Below are 17,180 nucleotides of genomic sequence, written 5' to 3'. Positions count from 1 at the left end.
TTAAGAAAGTCATGAAATTGAAACGTCAATCTTTGAAAAATGAAAATTGTTTTTTAACGGTAGAGTTTGGTGGACTTTTTGTCATGTAAGACTTGTTGAAAGAAACATGTTACATGTATAGATGCTTCTTCTTCAATAAAATGAAAACAACACGTTGTAAATTGTATGCACCCGACATAATTAACTGTGTTTACCTTCATCGGGAACGCTCAAAACCGAATATTAGAAAGCCGAGAATGTATAAGAAACCTTAACAATTGAAGATATATATAACCAAAAAGGACCCAACAATTACACCTTTGCCTGAGGGAGTTAAAATGATAGTATTATTAGGGTTCAAATCGAAAACGCACTGTATGAGTGTTTTATATACCGTTGTAACATATAGAGGAGAGAGTCTAGACAAGTATCCTTTTTTTCAAAAAAGCAATTATTTTCAAGGAAACTGATTATTTTCTTGAATCGAATTTGAACCTGCATTTTTTGACATGTGTATTTCATTACAAAAATTTAACAATGATTAATCACAAATGTAAAAAGAAATGCATCTTTCACAACACAATTTTTTGAAAAAAAACCAGATTCTCTTAAGTTAGATAAAACTAAAAAAAGTTCTCTTCATGTAAACAGTTCAGAACGAAAAATAAACAAATAAGTGTTTCAATTTTAATTATTTTGTTTAAACTGTTTTGCCAGACAACCACCACTAGTTTAAATATGTCGTGAAAGATTTTCAGCAGTATATTCTCAAAATTTATATTTAATCTTGAAGGCACATGACTTGATTTCGCTTTATTATTGCAATCTCAGGTTTTACTTATCATATAAGTCAACAGGGGTATAGTATAAGTCTATTGCTGTATTTCATCGTTTAACAACGATTGTCTTTATTGTGTATCACAGGTTTAAGTGTTTAAGCTACCTGTGCAAGTTTTCAATGTAAACTATAAGATTGTTAATGAGATATCTGTACAAAAGAATAAATTGGGAAGAGACTGCTGTTAGTTTCTCCTGACCACAAAGAAAAACAGCATATGTAGCAATTTTGAATAATTATCTACTGTGAATTCATTAATACTAGTTTGATACTAATTTTCGGATACAGGAGAAACACGATTTCAAAAGGAATGCATGCATACTTTATCAAAACCATGTTATTAAATATCCACAAATATGCAAAAAGTAAAATCACAAAAATACTGAACTCCGAAGAAAATTCAAAACGCAAAGTCCCTAATTAAATGGCAAAATCAAATACTAAAAACACATCAAACGAATGAACAACAAATGTTCTTTAACCGAAAAAAAAAATAGATACACACACAAATAAATGATTCCACAGTAGACAATGTCATCAGATATTTACGTTTATATGTCATTGATTTCTTACCTTTTATACAAGGAAGTTTTTACTTGCCACAGCTGGTAAAAAAATGAGAGATATGTATATACGAAAAAATATGAGTAATAAAAAGCATCACTTCTTCATCTATATTGTATATCTAATTTAACTTAGACTGACGCTGAGCAGACATCATGCACAATCTCAAGAAAATTGTGACTTATTTAATTTTTTCACTTTTTGAATTTTCTTCAGGTAAGAATCTTGCTTTCCTTACTTATTGACAAGTTATGAATTGGAAGTAAAAAAAAAACGAAAATTAGGAAACAATTTTAAAAGCTATATAACAGTCACATTATTTTCCTTAATATTTCAGCTCAATATAGAAAGGCATGTGGTCCTTTTACCATGCTATCTTAAAAATGTTCATTGTGATTAAGATTATAATACATTATTGACTGTTGTACCCGTATTATTGACATTTTTACTTTTTATGTGTGTTTTTCTTGTTGACCCATTGTTGACGGCTGTACCCGTATTTTTGACATTTTTACTTTATGATTGTATGTTTGTCTTGTTGACGCATTGTTGCCTATATTATATACGACTGTCATATATTTTTACATTAGAAAATGTCTGTTTCAGTTCAGGAGTATGAGAGCTGTTATCAATTCGTTTAAGGTGGTATAGGTGTCCAACGCCATCTTGGATTGTAAAAATCAGAGAAACTAAGGTCCAGTTTTTATATCAAGTTAGCAAAATTTTATGCAGGAATTCTGATATTTAATGTGAATTTTCATGATACTTTACCCCTAACGGGAAGGATTGTGCCTGATGTTCATATGATGAAATCATAATCTTTCAATCAGTTTTATTGAAGTCTGGAGCTGGCATGTCAGTTAACTGCTAGTAGTCTGTTGTTATTTATGTATTATTGACATTTTGTTTATTTTCTTTGGTTACATCTTCTGACATCAGACTCGGACTTCTCTTGAACTGATTTTTAATGTGCATATTGTTATGCGTTTACTTTTCTACATTGGCTAGAGGTATAGGGGGAGGGTTGAGATCTCATAAAAATGTTAAACGCATTTTTGCGCCTGTCCCAAGTCAGGAGCCTCTGGCCTTTGTTAGTCTTGTATTATTTTAATTTTAGTTTCTTGTGTACAATTTGCAAATTAGTATGGCGTTCATTATCACTGCACTAGTATATATTTGTTTAATGGCCAGCTGAAGGACGCCTCCGGGTGCGGAAATTTCTCACTACATTGAAGACCTGTTGGTGACTTTCTGTCATTCTTTATAAGAATGTAACTTATAAAAATTAATGTATATAAGTGTAGATTATTTTTGGTTGTTTGAAATGTTTTTAAATTGGCATTTTAAGGGGAAGTTACTCTAAAGCAGTGCATTTTCTTAAGGAATCTACATGGAATTTTCCTATTTTGTAATTTAGCCGGAAAAAACGTACGGTGACCCTATCTTTTCTTTTGATATTCTCAAAATAATGTCTGAAAGCTATCTTTTCCTCATTTAGTTTACAATTGTTTCATTTTGTTTAGAGTCTAATAAAAAGAATGGTGTTTTTCCCTGTATAATCTATAAAAAATATGTCATTTAGTCACAACCTGCAACTTGAGAAAATGCACTGTGACCTATAATTTTAATTATATTTTTGAACATATATCAATAGATACTACGTTTTGTCAAAGTATAAACACATTTTATACGGGGCGCCGAATGGGACTCTTGTGGTTTTGTACAAAATTCAATTCTGTCATAACAAAATCATTTTTGTCTTACAAAATTATTTGTAGACAAAATTGACCTTTGTGAGACAAAATTGACTTTTTGTGAAACAAAATTCAATTTTGTCGTCAAAATTAATATTTGTGAGACAAAATTGACTTTTGTGAGACAAAAGTCAATTTTATGTCACAAAAGTCGTTTTTTTGTATGCAAATTACTATCCAAACTAAACTAATTTGCCTACAAAATTGGGTAACAAAATTTCAAATTAGGTAACAAAAGAAAAGTCTGTGTTACAAAAATGAATTTTGTCATGACAAAAGTAACTTTTGTCCACTGAAAGATAATTTTGTATGACAAAATTTTAAATTTGTAGTATGCTACAAATTTTGTTTAACTGAACTCATTTTTGTTGAACAAAACTCACTTTTGTCCGTACAAAATTGAATTTCGAGTACAAAACCACACGAGTCCCATTCGGCGCCCCGTATTTTAACATTTTATTTTAGACTCCCATACCACCTTCAGTTGTTTTGAGCGTTTGATTTTAACATTTGATTAGTATTAATCCTAATTGAATTTTCCTCGACTTCGTTATTTTTGTCATTTTTATATAGTTAGCTGAACAATTTCTTACACAATTCTACATTAACATTCTTGTAATTGTTATAAAAAACTTCAAATATTCGTTATTCTATTAAGCTATTTCAGTGTACTGTCCTAAATTAATTTTAGCTATGTGCTGTTGTTCTGTGGTTATCATGTCGCAATGTACCTTTATATTTTTTATTTATGTATTTCTCTGTCTTGGATGTTCTTGCATACATTTTGTAATGTATTCCCGTCATGCAATGTTTTCATTTTATCAGCATATTAAACATTACAATTAATCATGAGGTTTGGCTATCAACAAAACTAGGTGCACCCCACCACTGTTTCTAAAAATGTTCAGTACCAAGTCAGGATTATGACAGTTGTTATCTAATAGTTAGTGTCTATGTATGTTGCATTGTAGTTTGTTTTTGCTGCTCTTTAGTGTTCTGTTGTTTGATCGTTGTTTTTCTCTTATAGTTCATGTGTCTCCCTCGATTTTTGGTTTGTGACCGGTTTTGTTTTCTCTCAATCGATTTTTGAGTTTTAAACAGCGGTATACTACTGTGTTCTTTTTTATCCTTTAAAATAATGAATTCTGTAATTTTTTCAGCAAGTAAAAGTCGTTTCTTTTATTTTGTCTTTTTTCGGTTTAAACGGTCATTCGCTCCATGCAAATCCTTTGTTGTATTTTTAGTATATGTATATATATTTTTTTTAAACTATTGGGATTAATAAATAAAGGGAAATTTAAAATATAATTACCCTTCCGGAGCACCTAGTCATTTTTTCGGTTATTTATTTTTGTACGAGCACTATTTTCATTTTAGTGATTTATTTACAGTTGTACTGTCCTTTTATTTTGACTTGTATACTTACTGTTCGAATGTTGATTTTTTCTCTGATATAGACTCCTTCAAAAATATTTCCGTGATAGATTCTTAACTATCTTTATTAATCGGCAAAATAACAGATGCCGTGCTCATTGTTATTTCAAATACCATAGATGAATATAATGGGACAGACAAGGAACAGCCAATGAAACGCATATGTAATGTATTTAATGAATTTGGCTTATGAAAGCTCCGCGTAATTGTTCAGGAGGGCGTCAAGCGATTGTACTGTCAATTACATTTCTGACATTTCGAAAATGAATATATTGGGGTTTCTACTTGGCCAATGGCTTTCAAACTTTCAAACAGGTAGGTGTTTATATGTAAAAAGATACAGATAAAAATTCGGATAGTAACGATGGGTTTTTCGATGTTTATTAAACAATTTTGATCGCTGCTCCGTCAAAGTTTTGATCAACTTACTCGGAGGCCCACCATTCTAATGATATGCAATCTAATTGGATGCATATATTGTTTTTATTGTTTTATTGGTTCATATATACAATGATATACGTATAGAATGCTTTGATTATCAAAACTTGAAGCAGAAACGTTTTATAGTAACACTTGAGTTCATCAAACATTCCATCAAGCAACTTGTTATTGTTAAGAATGTATGAGCCCCGCTTGACAGTCTCCCGAATGACCAAATTATTATAAAACCGTATAGTTCCGTTCCCACACTGTGACTATTGACCTTTATTCAGTGAAATTATGTGATGAGTTGATAACGAATTCAAACGAAGCGTATCGAATTATTTGTTATTTTGCATATGGACAAACGGGTGAGATTTAAGGGCCTCTCATACATTGTCATAATAATCGATTATTTCCATGTTATAACAGTAATAAAAACATATTTTGTTTCTTCTACTGTAATATTTATCTTTTTGTATCTCAACATTTTGAAATTTGTGTCGTTTAGTTTAGTAACGTACCTGTCAATAAAATAAATCCATAAAAATGGCGAAGCCAAACAGTTAATTACGAAATTACATATACGTGGTCCCTTTATTATTCTATAATGCCTTAGGACTGTTCAACATAATGAACTCCATCTATTATACGCTTTCAAACGGCATCTAGATTGATTGTATTAGTCCAAATGTTATATAAAATTAACAGTTAAACGATAAACACATACACAGTTGTATGCAAAATTACTTTTATAAAGATTTTATTTAAAATCAGAACGATCAAGAACAAAACAAATGTCCATCTTGATTTTTTGTGATGTTCAAAACACAGCAATGTCAATTATTACGGTTATTACTTGCAGTCCTTGTTTTAATAGAATAAGAACATGTCTTTATTTCCGACGCGAAAGAAGAACCTCTTATTATAATTATCATTAACGATTCTCCGTTAAAATAGTTGTTGTCACATAAGAAAAATATTTCTCCGATCTATATATTTCATCCACGTATTTCTTAATGAGAAATACTTCAGATATAAAATGCATATATTGTTATAAAATGAATATCGTAAAAAACCGTGTCCTAATTTGGGCATTCCTGAGTGTGTTAAATGATATTATACAATTAAAGCCTTTGTATGAGGTTGATACGAGGATATATTGACCTTAAAGTAGTATATTGACTGCGGGCAAAGTCTGAGATCAACATACTTCTGTGGGTCATTATATAATGTATTGACCTCATAGAAAAGCTATAACTGTTATATTATTAATATCCGACCAGATTTATATCAAAATCGTCGGTGCATTATATTTGTTTTTTCGATCATTTAATTTTGTTGGAATGGTATAGGTGCTATATTGTCTCTCTGACATTAACAACAAAAATATTTGGAAAAGTTATTACAGGTGCAGGATTAATAGGGAAAACATTCTTTCTCTCGAAATTTTGATTGAATTCCTTCTCGGCTGAAACCTGGACGGACACTTGTAAACAAAATCCTAATATTTTACATGTTCCTTAGCCTGATACTCGGAAACAAAAGCCTAATATTTTACATGTTCCTTAGCCTGATACTTGTAAACAAAAGCCTAAGATTTTACATGTTCCTTAGCCTGATGCTCGTAAACAAAAGCCTAAGATTTTACATGTTCCTTAGCCTGATACTTGTAAACAAAAGCCTAATATTTTACATGTTCCTTAGCCTGATGCTCGTAAACAAAAGCCTAAGATTTTACATGTTCATTAGCATGATTTTTTTTTTACATATTATATAGCTACTGTTGATTCATTTATTTTTGTGGCTATAAAATTTTGTGGATTGAGGTGAACCAGCATGTTCGTGGGTATTTGAATTCTCGGAATTGTAAATGTCTGCGTACATAGCTTATAGAAATGTGCAATCCGTTGAGCGTTTGAATTCGTGGTTCACCTGTACCTGAGAAAAATGTGGTATCCAACGAATAATAATGAATCCACAGTATGTTGTGATGGAAATGGGATCACAGACATTTTTTTTGTTTAAGCGTTTTTCTATATCTTTGTTGGAATTAATTGTCTACTTGTCTTTGCAGGAATTACTGAATTTCCATGTCAATTTCCCTGTCCATGGCACAATAAAACATTTACTTTTTACTATTCTGGTGAGGCTGGAAGGACATGGAAATTTTACGCTGATGGTCAAACAAGCCTGATGAGCGATGAAGGGCCAATTATCCTAAACTGTTATCAAATTACAGAACGATTTCTTATTGTTAGGTATGTTAATGTTAACATTTAACGTGCCATGAAATCTGATATTAAGATTAATAAGAACTTATGCATCCCGATACTGTGCTGTTGTTTTGTGGTCATTTGTGTATTCTGTCTTTCAATATTGGTTATGTGCTTTTTCTGTTCGATGCACTGATGTTGTTTTATTATAAATCCATTGGACTTTTTACATCTTTTTTATCGTTGTTGTCATGATACATGTTTGTCTTTTTTCTATTGCATTGCTTTGTGGTAATTTTTTATTACCTTCTATCAAATCGATCTCACATGAGGCGACAATTATGCAACAATATAACCTTCTGTTATCTGCCATTCAATATCATGAGCTGAATTGCGGTGTTCTTATATATATATATATATTCCTTTTTTTTAAATTGTTATTTGGAGGGAGAGATGTATCATTGGCACTCACACCACATCTTCCTATATCTATATCTATATATATATATGCTAGACGTAGACTCATATAGAGCATTTAATGAAGTGTAAAAGTAAAAATCATAACATGAAATATAAGATAATGAATATGATCAAAAGGCAAGTAAGGTACTACATACTTTCAACCAAATAAACTAATGTTATCTTCATTTTTTCAGGGATGGTGATTCTGACTACTTTAGATGCTTCCCGATTTATTATGATCCTGAAATTCCTCTGGAGTTTATAATGGGAGGTTGGAGTAAGTTTATATGGTGTTGATCTAATTATTAAAGTATCATATGTTATACACTCAAAGTTGAGTACTTGCATTAGCATATTCGTATGATACTTGTTTATATCAAAAGATTATCAAAAACATACTTATTTCAGAAAAGATTTCTTTAAATTTCAAGAACATAATCAAAAGTATTTCTCATATCAATTAAATGTCTGCCAATTATATTTCATTAACTATCATTAATATCACCTTTCACAAAAAATGAAAATGATTGATATTTAAATATTTTTCAGGTAATTCTATCTTTGGATTTTTATCCGTTTTAGGACATACTTAAGCTATTGATACAATTAAACCTGTTGTTTATTGTCTGATTTCTATCATCATTATATATGTATTTGCTTACACCTGAGATCATTACAATAATGTTTATTCTTTCATTTAGAATACTGACCTAGAATAGTTTGCTTGATACTATACAGGATATTACTTGACCAGCTTTTGGGCTTATTTGATCAATCTCCTAGTAATATTCGTATTCTTATTCAAACTTGGTCAGCGGTTTTGAAATTACAAACATTTTTGAAATTGATTTTTACATTAAAAAATACATCTAGATCTCCCTCATGCAAAGTTCTGACTCCTTGACGACTCAAATTGATGATTGTTTTTGTTTATAAGCGCTTCTTTGTTTACAATTTTGGATTTTAAAACATTTTGACACAAACAGTGAATAAATCGTCTGGTACAGTAAAATTTGTACAACTAATGTTATTAATAATATGATTTATTATATATTTATTCACCACATCATTTGAGTTTCCTCGAAACATCAGTATTTTTGATTGACATTCTTACTTAAAAAGGTTCATATAAACCCTGTATATAAAGTGTTGGCTAATGAAATAGTATGAATCACTGGGAAGAAGTGATGTGCATGGATATACTTATAATTAAAGCGCATTTGCATTTAAACGATACTGTAATTCCGAGATAGATAAACCAAGTTTTTCAATGATACAGATACAAAGATTATACTTCAGCGTCAAAAGATTCTTTCATTAGGTTTGATCCACCACTTTCCACATTAGAAAATGCCTTTACCAAGTCAGAAATAAATTGTTAATTAGTCGTTTGATGTGTTTGAGCTTTTGATTTTGACATTTGGTTGGGGACCTTCCGTTATGTACTGTCGTGGGAAGCTTTGTTAATTTACTTTTTGATATTGTCACATCAACAAATGAGATGTATTACTAAATGTGTACTTACCATAGAAACCTTGTGTAGCTCAGGACATATTCAACCTTTCGGAGCACGCAAATTTACATCGGATTTTGAACGGGTTCGTTTTGCTAATGATAAGTCTCGTTTTTTTAATAATTATTTGTCATGGCGTTGATATTTTTTCTTACACTTTTGAGTTTTGAATGTCCACCTGGTTTATGTTGCCTCTTTTATGTCAGCAGTTAACTATACAAATCGATTAAAAAAGGCTAAACTCATCAGATGGATACAAATAGAAATACATCTATCATTTTCTTACAAAAACATCAAGATAACGGTAAGTGTTGTTGAATTTATCAATTAAACGAAATTAAGACGGTTCTTTACTGAGTTTGTCCATAAACTGATGTATAAGAGTAAACGAACAAGTCTGCTATTAGAGGGGCTCACTTGGTAACCATATGAATACTTGTCTGTCAATAAGTTTTTTGCCGAAACGTACATAGATGTAGTTAAGAAGAAAAACTATTGCGTTGATTGTCTCATCACATCTCCAATAAAAAGTAAAAACACAAAAAATACTGAACTCCGAGGAAAATTCAAAAAGGAAAATCAAAAATCAAAAGGCAAAATCAAAAGTCAAAGCACATCAAACGAATGGATAACAACTGTCATATTCCTGACTTGGTACAGGCATTTTCTAATAAATATATTTAGCATATTTAATTTTCTCATTATGTATGTTCGAATTTATTTTGTAGAAACCCTTTGGGCAAAAAAGTTCGCTCTATCATAAAATACATGTTCCTAATAACAAACGATTTGTACAATTTTTTAGATGGATTTCGTTTTATAAACCACACGGGAGAATTTACAAATTTATGTGAATTTTGTAAAGAGCCACGTTTTATACAGGCACTTTCTGGTAAGAATATTTTATGAGTATACTCTTTTTTAAACATGTTCACTGATCTTGCTTTTGACATTTGATCAGCAGATAGGAATTTTTTTCTAGTCTTATCCATATGGTGCTTTTAATATTTTACCCATTACCTCCTTTTTCACATATTTTTCCTGTTTTTGAAAATCTTATAAAATCCATGTTTTTTCATACTTGTCAAAGAAAGGTATCAACAGTATGACCAATCTAGCGAGAATGGTTACCGCCCAAAGTTATAATTTCTCATAGTTTAAAAACAAAGTTTGCATGTTTTGGCAGCTTTGTTCGGTTATTGTGTATACATTTTCAATTCATAATTGTCTTAAAAACGCCTTCTTTTTTTAAACAGAATAAATTACACATTCTATCGTATATAAATGTAATGGATTACTTATGAAATTTCTTATTTGTTGGTAATGATTTCAAGTCCAGAACATTGCAAATGTTACACAACTGAAGGTCCATTCGTTAGCTATCTATGTAGATCATGTAGATGGTGACTAAGATTTCGTTCTAAAGCATTTAAAAGATTTCGGTGTAGTTTTTTTTCTATGCCGTGTTTGTATATTGTTGCTTGTTTCTTATCATTTTGCGTTAATTACTATAATACTTTAGTGTTTTTGTGTAATGTATAGTTAACATTTCCCTTTGTATGAAATCACTTAATAAAACAAAATACATCACCCACTGTTTTGTTTTCTTCTTCGTTTTTGTGTTTCTACTTTGTTCATTCTTGTTCAAAATGAATTCTTATTTCTTTTCTTTTATAAGTCATGATTTTTAGAGTTATTGTCATTACTAAGATTTCCAATAAAATTTCGATGAAAGGATGATCAGAACGACTAATGCTTTAAGTGGAAACCAATACAAATCACCATGTTAAAATTATTAAATTAAGATCTATGGTAAATAAAATTATTAAATTAAGATCTATGGTAAATAAAATTATTAAATTAGGATCTATGGTAAATAAAATTATTAAATTAAGATCTATGGTAAATAAAATTATTAAATTAAGATCTATGGTAAATAAAATTATTAAATTAAGGTCAATGGTAAATAAAATTATTAAAATTATTAAGTTAAGATCAATGGTAAATAAAATTATTAAATTAAGATCAATGGTAAATGAACGACTACATGTAGCATGTTTGTTTATCTATTTGCTGAATAGGGACTATAATCGATAAGTTTGGCAAATGTGAAAAAGTATTACTCGGTATAAATTATGCATCGAAGATGACGAAAGGAAAATGAAATGTCGTTTAATGTTTTTACTTTCATTGACCAGTACAAATTTCTTTGCAGCAACGGGACCACCGTGTAAGTATGTGACAAACATATGTGTTTGAGTGTCTGTAAATATAACCCCCCTGACAAAAACGTGCTTTATATTTCTAATATACTTCAAAGTTCATGCTATTTTGGTAATATTTTGATTATTATCAGTTGTTTTATTTTCCAAATAACATTTGAAAAAAAATATCATTGCAAAAATGATTAAACGATTCTAAATATTGTGATTATTATATTGAAATAATTGATATTGCTAATTCTGTTTTCAAATCTTGCGTAGTAAAAACAACATTGAAAGCACATCTTTCAAACTTTCTTTCAGCTATCTCCACATTGTCGCTTAACTGCACTAGACCATCAACATGTTCCCCGCCTGGTGGAGTTTGTAATAAGAGTGACACAATCCCAAAAGCATGCCCAACAACAACTGTTCCAACAACGACTACAGTAGATCCAACTACAAAGAGCCACTGTTTAAAGAAGCAAGATCATCGTCCAATAATTTAGACAACAACAAAAGACAAACATGGTCGAGTGTTTCAACTTACAGTTTAAGTACGAATAAAGATTAATTGATCAAGCATTTTTTTGTTATATATAATAAACTAGGACAAAAAACACTTCAAGAGTTCGTTTTTTGTTGCATCTTACTTTTTTTAAGTCATACATTGGCGGCCTTTTGAAAGTTTATAATTTGATTGTCACTTATAAATGTTACGTAGACAGAACGCATGTCTGATGGTCAAAGGTTTAAGTAGCAATACACATGCCTATTTCTTGACTTATACTGAAAAGTGAACGTAAGCCAAACACATATTTAATAGACCCCTACTCCCTTTTTGGATAGACAGACGCCAATATTGACCAAACCGACCCCTGATCTTTTTACCCTAACGACCAAATTGAGCATACTATAGGTCTATACAAGGTGTCATTTTCATCGTTAAGGCCTTGGCTAACCTTAAAATGTGTTTCGCAACATAAATAGGTGTTCAATTAAGCATAAAACAAGATAAACCAACATAAAAGCCTAGCAAACCATCATAAAGGCAATTATCCATAACAGTGAAAAGCTTCCCCAGCACCGACCAGGCATGTCATTGGGGTATATTATAGCTCAAACTATGACTAAGGGCGTCTGCTACATGCCAGAATCTTGATTTTTACTTAAATATGTGAACGTAAGCCAAACAAACATTCAATCTACCCCTACTCCCAATTTGGATAGCAGCTAATACGATAAAACATTATGAAACCCTCGACTACCAACATTAACCAACTCAGGTAGTCTGTCGTGTATTTAGACAGGTTCAATAAAGGTTGCCTCAGTAAATATGGAGCGTTTTGAGATTTGTTTAGTAAGGGTGACCTCAGGTAATCTGTCGTGTATGATGACTGGTTCAATCAAGGTGGCCTCAGTAAATATGGAGCGTTTTCAGATTTGTTTAATAAGGGTGACCTCATAAACGACAGGCTATCTGAGGTCACCCTTATTAAACAAATCACAAAACGCTCCATATTTACTGAGGCCACCTTTATTGAACCAGTTGTCATACACGACAGACTACCTGAGGTCACCCATATTAAACAAATCTAAAAACGCTCCATATTTACTGAGGCAACCTTTATTGAACCTGTCTAAATACACGACAGACTACCTGAGGTCACCCTTATTAAACAAATCTCAAAATATGTTTTGAATGTGGAGTTGTTCAATAAAGGTGACCTTCACATGCTTGAGTTATCTATAGTGTATTAGGATTTGTTTAATAAGGGTGACCTCGGGTAGTCTGTCGTGTATGAAAACTGGTTCAATAAAGGTGGCCTCAGTAAATATGGAGCGTTTTTAGATTTGTTTAATAAGGGTGACCTCAGGTAGTCTGTCGTGTATGAAGACTGGTTCAATAAAGGTGGCCTCAGTAAATATGGAGCGTTTTTAGATTTGTTTAATAAGGGTGACCTCAGGTCACCCTTATTAAACAAATCCTAATACACTATAGATAACTCAAGCATGTGAAGGTCACCTTATTGAACAACTCCACATTCAAAACATATTTTGAGATTTAAAAGCAGGTGTACCTCAAGGGTCCGTTTCAGGTCCTTTATTATTAATATTTATTAAGGTTTAACCTTTGTGTAATCCTAATCATAATCTTGATCTTTTGCTGATTATAGCACTATTTCTGTAATTGGAAAAGACAAAAGGTATATAAGTATACACTAAATGTTGTATTAGAAAATATTTGTCAATGAGTTGATGAAAACAGAATGTTAGCTAATGTGTCAAAAACTAAGACAATGTGTAAAGGTTCAAAACAAAAACTGTCTGTGATGTGTAATGACACATTAAATGTATCCATTAATGGCCAAAAGATTAATGAAAGTCACTGTGAAAAAGTACTGGGTATTTTTGTTGACAAAACTCTTTCTTAATATGATCAAATTAATCATATAATCAAAAACGTTAATTCTTCATTAGCTTTATTATCATTATGGAGCGTTTTGAGATTTGTTTAATAAGGGTGACCTCAGGTAGTCTGTCGTGTATGAAGACTGGTTCAATAAAGGTGGCCTCAGTAAATTTGGAGCGTTTTTAGATTTGTTTAATAAGGGTGACCTGAGGTCACCCTTATTAAACAAATCCTAATACACTATAGATAACTCAAGCATGTGAAGGTCACCTTTATTGAACAACTCCACATTCAAAACATATTTTGAGATTTAAAAGCAGGTGTATAATCTTGATCTTTTTGCTGACGATAGCACTATTTCTGTATTTGGAAAAGACAAAAGGTATATAAATCATACACTCAATGTTGTATTAGAAAATATTTGTCAATGGGTTGATGAAAACAAAATTTTAGTTAATGTGTCAAAAACTAAGACAATGTGTATAGGTTCAAAACAAAAACTATCTGTGATGTGTAATGACACATTATATGTATCCATTAATGGACAAAAGATTAATGAAAGTCACTGTGAAAAAGTCCTGGGTATTTTTGTTGACACAACTCTTTCTTGGTATAATCAAATTAATCATATAATCAAAAAAGTTAATTCTTCATTAGCTTTATTAAATAGAATCAAGAAATACTTGAATCACAATGCACGAATTCTATTTTACAATGCGTATATTCTTCCACATTTGGATTACTGTTGTTCAGTATGGGGAAACTGTAACAAGTTTTTAGATGACAGTTTACTAAAATTGCAAAAAAGGGCAGCTAGAATTATTTTAAACGAACACGATATTCATAAACCATATATTGAACTATTTAAGGAATCTTGAAATTATTCCTGTTACTAAGAGAATATGTTACCACAAATCATTATTAATGTATAAATCAAAACACCAACTAGCACCAAAATATTTATCCAATCTTATTGTGCCTACAAGTAGTAAACAATCGTACAATACTCACTTTCATCATACAATACTCACTTTCATCATACAATACTCACTTTCATCATTGGATAATTTTATTGTCCCTAAATCAAATACAGAATTATACAAATCAAGTTTTTCTTTTAGTGGTCCAAAAGTGTGGAATTCACTGTCCAGTGAAATGAAAAAATCAAAAAGTATATCTGCATTCAAAAACTCTTACAAGTCATTTTATTTTTAAAAGTGTTGAATTTATAAGTTAAGCCACAATGTATACCATAGTTGTTTTTGTTGTTGTTGTTATATTACTTTATATACGTCTATTTTTTACATGTGTGTAATAGTAGATTAATCATTTTTATTCATATTGTTAACATTGTATGTAGAGAGCCTTATTATAAATTGGTTTAATCCAAATGAGTTACTCTCTTTAAATAAAGATATTATTATTATTATTATTTTTGGGTCTACAACACAGCGAAAAATCACACACCTAGAGGGAGCCCTGAGCACACCCCCAAACACAATATTAGATAGATCAAGAATATAGACGCCATTCTATGCTGCTAAATATAAAGATGAACCAAAATTAAAACATATACAAGAGCAACAAAGGCTAAAGGTTCCTGGCATAGGTCAGACACAAAAATGCGGCGGGTTTAAACTGGTTTTATCCACGCCCATCCTATTCCCTTCATCTCTAGCCAATGTATAAGACATATATAATTTTAACATCCTCAATTATAAGTGTCACTGACAAACAATAAATTTTGCGGTCCCTAATGAATATTGCCCGGCTCTGCAGCTGCCCCAAAAAGCCCACTTTTAGCAAAATCTGCAGAAGGGGTGTTTTACATATATGTACTATAGTTTAATACGACGGTGCTATGTATGTAATTAAAAAATTATTAAACTGCAAGCCATCTGCTGTATTTCAAAAGGCTATCTGCTTCTTCAGAAAATACTATAAGTAGTTATTATCTAGCCCATTTTATTTTTACAAGAGACTCAGATAAAGTCCAAACCACAAAAATAATCAACAACACTATGTACAATTCTATAAGCAATCATCATTCCAAAAAGTTATACAGTTACACCAAAAAATTCAAATATTTTAGTTTTCAAATTTTTACGCAATTCGACTTTTGTAACTCGCAATTCGACTTTTGTAACTCGCAACTCGACTTTCTTAACTCGCAACTCGACTTTTGTAACTCGCAACTCGACTTTCGTAACTCGAAACTCGACTTTCTCAACTCGCAACTCGACTTTTGTAACTCGCAACTCGACTTTTGTAACTCGCAACTCGACTTTTGTAACTCGCAACTCGACTTTCGTAACTCGCAACTCGACTTTCTCAACTCGCAACTCGACTTTCTCAACTCGCAACTCGACTTTTGTAACTCGCAACTCGACTTTTGTAACTCGCAACTCGACTTTCGTAACTAATAATAATAATATCTTCATTTAGAGAGAGTAACTCATTTGGATTACACCAATTTTCAATAAGGCTCTCTTAATACAATAATAATTACATAACAAATAAACAATGCATTAATAATAATGGTAAATAAAGATTATGTACAATTTAAAATACAATAAACAATTATGATATGGCATTACAGTAAAAATATAATGGTGATGTTAAAAGTACATAGATTTGTATTTATGTTTAAATTCGGATACTGTATTTGATTTTTTTTATTGAATTAGGAAGAACATTCCACACTTTTGGTCCATTGTACGAGAAACTAGACTTATACAACTCTGTATTTGGTTTTGGAATAATAAAATTATCTGAGGATGAAAATCTCGTATTATATTTTTGGTAAGCAGAAGCTGATACAATAAGACTGGACATATATTCTGGAGCTAAGCCATGTTTTGCCTTATACATTAGTAATGATTTGTGATAAAGTATTTTTTGTGTGATTGGCACAATGTTATATTCGTGAAATAATTCTCTTGAAGGTTTGGTGTAATCATGTTCGTCTAAAATTATTCTTGCTGCCCTTTTTTGCAGTTTTAGTAAACCATCTAATAGAAAGTTATTACAGTTTCCCCATATTGAAAACAATAATCTAAGTGAGGTAAAACGTAAGCGTTATAGTACATTTGTCTAGCTTTATGATTTAAATATTTCTTTATCCTTTTTAACTCGACTTTTGTAACTCGCAACTCGACTTTTGTAACTCGTAACTCGACTTTTGTAACTCGCAACTCGACTTTCGTAACTTGCAACTCGACTTTCTCAACTCGCAACTCGACTTTTGTAACTCACAACTCGACTTTTGTAACTCGCAAATCGACTTTCGTAACTCGCAATTCGACTTTTGTAACTCGCAACTCGACTTTTGTAACTCGCAACTCGACTTTCGTAACTCGCAACTCGACTTTTTTTTAACTCGCAAC

At 31.1% G+C, this 17,180-nt stretch overlaps 1 protein-coding gene across 1 annotated transcript; it reads left to right on the top strand.

Moving 5' to 3' along the window:
- The first annotated feature begins 4,832 nt into the window (after window positions 1-4,832).
- LOC143074108 (uncharacterized) lies at window positions 4,833-11,993 on the top strand. The gene is made up of 6 exons (XM_076249656.1): window positions 4,833-4,884; window positions 7,067-7,250; window positions 7,862-7,944; window positions 9,986-10,072; window positions 11,396-11,410; window positions 11,706-11,993. The coding sequence occupies exons 1-6, from the start codon at window positions 4,833-4,835 to the stop codon at window positions 11,888-11,890; spliced, it is 606 nt and encodes a 201-aa protein (XP_076105771.1). The 3' UTR covers window positions 11,891-11,993.
- The last annotated feature ends 5,187 nt before the right edge of the window (window positions 11,994-17,180 follow it).

The sequence above is a fragment of the Mytilus galloprovincialis genome, chromosome 5 (assembly GCF_965363235.1).
Source record: "Mytilus galloprovincialis chromosome 5, xbMytGall1.hap1.1, whole genome shotgun sequence".
Taxonomy (NCBI): domain Eukaryota; kingdom Metazoa; phylum Mollusca; class Bivalvia; order Mytilida; family Mytilidae; genus Mytilus; species Mytilus galloprovincialis.
Note: the sequence above shows the minus strand (reverse complement) of the source record. Positions and strands in the feature narration are given on the sequence as shown.